Source organism: Primulina eburnea, chromosome 12 (assembly GCF_022965805.1).
Source record: "Primulina eburnea isolate SZY01 chromosome 12, ASM2296580v1, whole genome shotgun sequence".
NCBI lineage: Eukaryota > Viridiplantae > Streptophyta > Magnoliopsida > Lamiales > Gesneriaceae > Primulina > Primulina eburnea.
Window position 1 is genome coordinate 7971750 of NC_133112.1, and position 5449 is coordinate 7977198.

General features: G+C 37.4%; 1 protein-coding gene across 1 annotated transcript; it reads left to right on the plus strand.

Annotated features, from left to right (window-relative positions):
* The first annotated feature begins 390 nt into the window (after window positions 1–390).
* Window positions 391–4677, plus strand: LOC140806615 (uncharacterized). Its single transcript, XM_073163173.1, has 4 exons — window positions 391–584; window positions 3394–3782; window positions 3939–4225; window positions 4438–4677. The coding sequence occupies exons 1-4, from the start codon at window positions 391–393 to the stop codon at window positions 4675–4677; spliced, it is 1110 nt and encodes a 369-aa protein (XP_073019274.1).
* The last annotated feature ends 772 nt before the right edge of the window (window positions 4678–5449 follow it).

The following is a 5449-nucleotide window of genomic DNA, read 5'->3' on the forward strand; positions in this document are numbered from 1 at the left end:
AACTTGTTGAAGAAATTGATTTTTGTCATAATCACTAGTGTTAGGTTTTTATAAACGATTGGTTTTTCTAGTGATTAATTTTTGCCTGAGGCACTGCACAAGTATTTATACTTGTGCAAATTTAATCTCGTCTAAGTTGCTTATTTAAAGTCAATTTGTGTTATAAAATATAAAATTCCGTTGCATGTTGTCCCAGATGTTGTAACATCTGGAACAACACCTAATTTTGACAAATCACAAATTTATTATTTTACATCCTATTCTGATATTCTTATTATTTTGAGCATTTGTCGGACAAAATAATTCTTACAAGTGGTATCAGAGCCTACTCTTGATATAATAAGTGTTGATTCTGTTTTTGTTTTGTTTTGTTTGACAGAAATTAATCAAATGGAATCTTCATTTGCAAGCGCAGCACTTAGACCACCAGTCTTGGATGGTACCAATTACAGCCTATGGAAGGTTAAAATAAGATACTACATAAAATCTATAGATGAACGGGCATGGCAGCGTGTCATCAATGGGTGGACTTCACCAGTCATGATAGATATAGAAACCCTCTGTATTGAGATGATATCTCTGAGGTACCTGAGAGGACTTGACATGATCAGAGATATAACTGACAAAGTGAAGCTGATTCAGAAGAGAATGAAGACAGCTCAAGATAGACAGGCAAGTATGCCAATGGTCGACGTAGACCGTTGGTATTTGAGGCAGGAGACCGAGTATTCTTGAAAATTTCACCTTTCAGAGGAATTGTCAGATTTGGCAAGAAAGGAAAGTTGTCTCCACGTTATGTTGGACCGTACGAGATTCTCGAAAAGATAGGAGATTGTGCCTATCACTAGCACTTCCGCCTTATCTATCTGGAATACATGATGTCTTTCATGTATCTATGTTGCGGAAATATCTCCCTGATGATTCACATGTTATTCAGCCAGACGAGGCCGAGCTTGATGAATCTCCGAGTTATGTTGAGAAACAGGTTCAGATTATTGATCGTAAAGAAAAACAGCTCAGAACGAAGTTTATTCCACTTGTAAAAGTGCAATGGACTCGACATGGCATTGAAGAAGCTACCTGGGAGACTGAATCAGACATGAGACAGGAGTTCCCAGGACTATTTCACTGATGTGAGTTCTTACTTCAATTACTATTATTTCTGAGTTCTGTTTATTACTTATGACTTGATTACTTGTGATACGATTTGATTGCCTGTGATTTCGGCGACGAAATCATGTCTTAGAAGGGTAAAATTGTAAAGTCTGAGATTTATTCACTGTAATATGAGATTGATAATTGACTTATTGATGTGATTATAGACGGGATATGTCAAGAATTGGAGATTTTGCGTTGTTGAGTTTTTTGTTGATGCGTGACCAGAAGGTCTCGTGCATATGCGCGGGGATCAGGCGCATATGCGCGAGCTGTGTGGGAAGTGTATTGCGCGGACAGAACTTTGCGCGCATATGCACGAGTTGAGGGCGCGCATATGCGCGAGGAGACCAGTAGCCTCAAATCGAGAACAGAGATTCTTGTGCATATGCGCCGTGATGGTTCGCGCATATGCACGAGCTGCCAAGAAGCTAAGCGCGGAGACCAGTAGGTCTCGCATATGCGCCGATGTATGTCTCACATATGCGCGAGACGTGTTTTGTCAAGAATCATGCCACGTACGTTGCCATGCATTTGATATATAAATTTGTTAAATTTCATTCCACCATGTCAGAGGAAAATCGAGAGAATCAGAATAATTTCCCTCAAAGTATCATTTTCCTTAGAAATTTGATTGTACGAGATCCGTTTATCAGAATTCAAATCCGGATACGGTTATGTGATCCTCTCGTCGACAGCTACAACTGGACGTAAGTTTTATTGAGTTCTGTTATCATTTGAAAATATGATGTTGTTGGAATTTGATATGATTCATATATGGTGTTCTGGATATATTAAACATCGTAGAATCGAGAACAGATTGATTTTGGAATTATTATGATTTTTTGATTATATAGATTGAAATGGAACAGATTTGGATTATTGATTGATTATGGATTGTAGCGGATATGGGTTATGATTTGTAATTGATATCTGTTGATACTGTATTGACGGGGATATCGGGATTGTGCCGTTATGCCGTTGATTTTGAATTAAATCCAGATTAATCAGATTCAGTATTGAATTGAGTAGTATTTGATATAGTACTTCTCAATTATGTCATTTTAGATTGATTGACAATGACAGAGACAGATTCCGGACTTTGACTTCGACAGATTGACAGAACTAAAGGTATAAGACAGTGTTGACCGGGAGATTGACTTAAGTCTGATTGGACTTGAGTTTCCCAACAAAATCACATACTTTACTTTATTGCATTGATATTTTCAATTGTATGAGATTGATATGCTTAGTCTATTAAATTATAGAAAAGCAAAGAATAGCAGAGAGCTATTGAGTGAGAGTCACTGACAGACGGGCCTGATTGTGGCATATTTGCCACTAGCCCATTGCACATGTCATAGAGTAGGCATTGGCGGATATTCCAGGTCTGTGGCGGATATGCCAGGACACTGGATTATGGACTTATATCGATGTTGCTTAAGAGTGGATTGATTCTTATCGTTGAAAATCGATATATGTGCCAAGGTCCAGGAACCGGGATCCTTAGATTAGAGATGAGTCGAGTCTGAGATGACGAGTCACTAGTTGATTTACAGTCTTATATTGATTCATGTTTTCAGATTTGATACATGTTATTGATGTCTGTTTCATGTTTTTCTATGTTTTAATATGATTGCATGTATACATGTTTTATACTGGGAATTATATTCTCACTGGAGTTATCCGGATGTTGTCTTGTTTGTATGTGTACATGGCAACAGGTGGGACAGGATCAGGGTCGAGGAGATGAGGAGAGATCGTGATAGAGTGGAGACTACGGACTTTGATGTAGATAGGGTTTGAACACTTGATATTTAGTTGTTGAACCTTTGTTTTTATTGAATATAGACTGTACAAGACTTGTACTTTATTTTATACGGATATGTATATTAGTTTCATTCCATTATGTTCTGCATCTAAAGAAATTTTTTTTTATGACCCAAATTACTTGATTAGTAAATTGATCCTAATGATGATTAAGAATTGGATTAGCGTCCGGGTCCCCACAGATCAAATCATTGGAAGCCATATTTGATTACTTGAAGTTCACTGATCAAGACAAGGTTAGTTGTGCTGTTTTATGTTAGTCAAAGCTGGTCGTATATGGTGGGAAGCCACCAAAGTTACTGTCAATGTTCGTGAACTGAAGTGGAGCTAGTTCAAAGAGTTATTTTACACCAAATAATTTTCACGCGAAGTAAAAACCCAGAAGGTGAAAGAATTTTTGGAATTAAGGCAGGATGCTTTGTCTGTTACTGAATATACATTGAAGTTTGAAGAAGGATGTGTTTTTGTTCCATTTATTGCTGAGAAAGATAAGGATAAAGGAGAACATTTCCTTCGGGCTTTGAAGCCAGAGATTCAAAGAGATGTTCATATGTCCAAGGTGGTCACATATCAAGATATCGTGGAGAGAGCCTTGCTAGCTGAGCATGACGAGCAAGAGATAGAGAAAGAGAGGCAATTAAGAAGACACGCTTTCCATGCTAGAGGACAATGTACAAGTGCAAATGTTCGTGGTGGCCACAAAGGTAAGGGTAAGATGGAGCAGCGCTCTAAACCTGCTGTGCCTTCATCTGATACTGAGCGACCGGTATGTCCTAAGTGTGGAAAGCCACACCAGGGTGAGTGTTTGGTGGGTAGTGGATGATGTCTTAGATGCAAGGAGATGGGACACACGGCACTGAAATGTCCTCTCTCCTAAGGCAAAGGAAAAGTTCAAGGCAGAATTTTTGCTATGACGAAGGAAAGTGTTAATCCTGATTCTTCTGTGATATCAGGTAATATTTTAATCTATGGCAAAGAAGCAATTACATTGATTGACACTCGTGCAACCCATTCTTTTATGTCTGAAGTGTTTATGCATTCTATAGCTGTTGAACCTAGTGTTATGCCATTACACTTCAATATTGTGTTGCCCTCCGGGGATGAAATTTGTCCCACTAATATTATCAAGGCATGTCATGTACAAGTGGGTAATAGATTACTGTTTGCTGATCTTATTGTTATTCCGATGGTGGCATTTGATGTTATTTTGGGGATGGATTGGTTATTTGCTTATCATACGGTAATTAATTTCGTGGGCAAGACGGTGAAGTTTTTAGCCGATGACCATGATAGTAATGTGTTTGTTGGTCTAGGATTTTCAATGGGTATTCCTATTATTTCTTGCCTTCAAGCTAATAAGTTGTTGCACAAAGGTTGTATGGGTTTTCTAGCTTCAGTGTTGATGTACGAAAGGAAAGTAATTTGCAATTACATGATATTGATGTGGTTCAGGATTATCCTGACGTATTTGCTGATGATGTGCCTGGATTACCACCTGATCGAGAGGTGGAGTTTGTTATTGATTTAATTCCAGGTACAACTCCAATTTCCATGGCTCCATACAGAATGGCTCCTACTGAAATGAGAGAATTAAAGACTCAATTGCAGGAGATATTAGATAAAGATTTTATCCGACCTAGTTCCTCATCATGGGGAGCTCCAGTTTTGTTCGTAAAGAAGAAGGATGGATAATTGCGATTATGTATTGACTACCGAGAAATCAACAAGGTAACAGTGGAGAACAAATATCATTTGCCACGTATTGATGATCTCTTTGATCAATTGCAAAGAGCATCAATATTCTCAAAGATCGACCTTCGGTCCGGTTACCATCAATTAAAGGTGAAAAAAGAGGACATACCAAGTTTTATCAAGCATTGAGATATGTAATAAATGTGATTCTCTACGCCACCAAAGTTGGGATAGAAAAAATCAGACACCGTCAAAATTCTATGCTTTTCTCGTTTGTCCATTTTACCCGATTCTTCACCTACAAAATGACATAAAGAAAACAAAGTTAATGCAGAAGTGAAAAGTGCAGCACCGGAAGTTTTAGCAAAAATTTACAGCATCGTATCTGAAGCAAGAATATGCAAATAAAGCAACTTACTTTGTGGTTTACCGACAATCGAGATGACGGAACAGCCATACGTCTCGGAAGTGGCCACGCGGTGGAGCTCGGCGGCGATTGTGGGAGTTACGATCGGCTTTACTAATCTGGCAGCTCGTTATATATTTTTTTAATTTGTTTTTACTAAATATGCTTCGGTTGAGTATTTGCAGTTAAGATTTTTTTTAATTATGTTTTGATAAATAGAATTAATTTTATATTAATTAAATAAATGAACCTGATTATTTTCTTTTATTAAAAACTTGAACAAGATATCTTTCGTCAACCTACTTAAAATTAATTAAATAATGATATAAAATTATTAACTAAATTATATGTTTTAAATTAATTAAA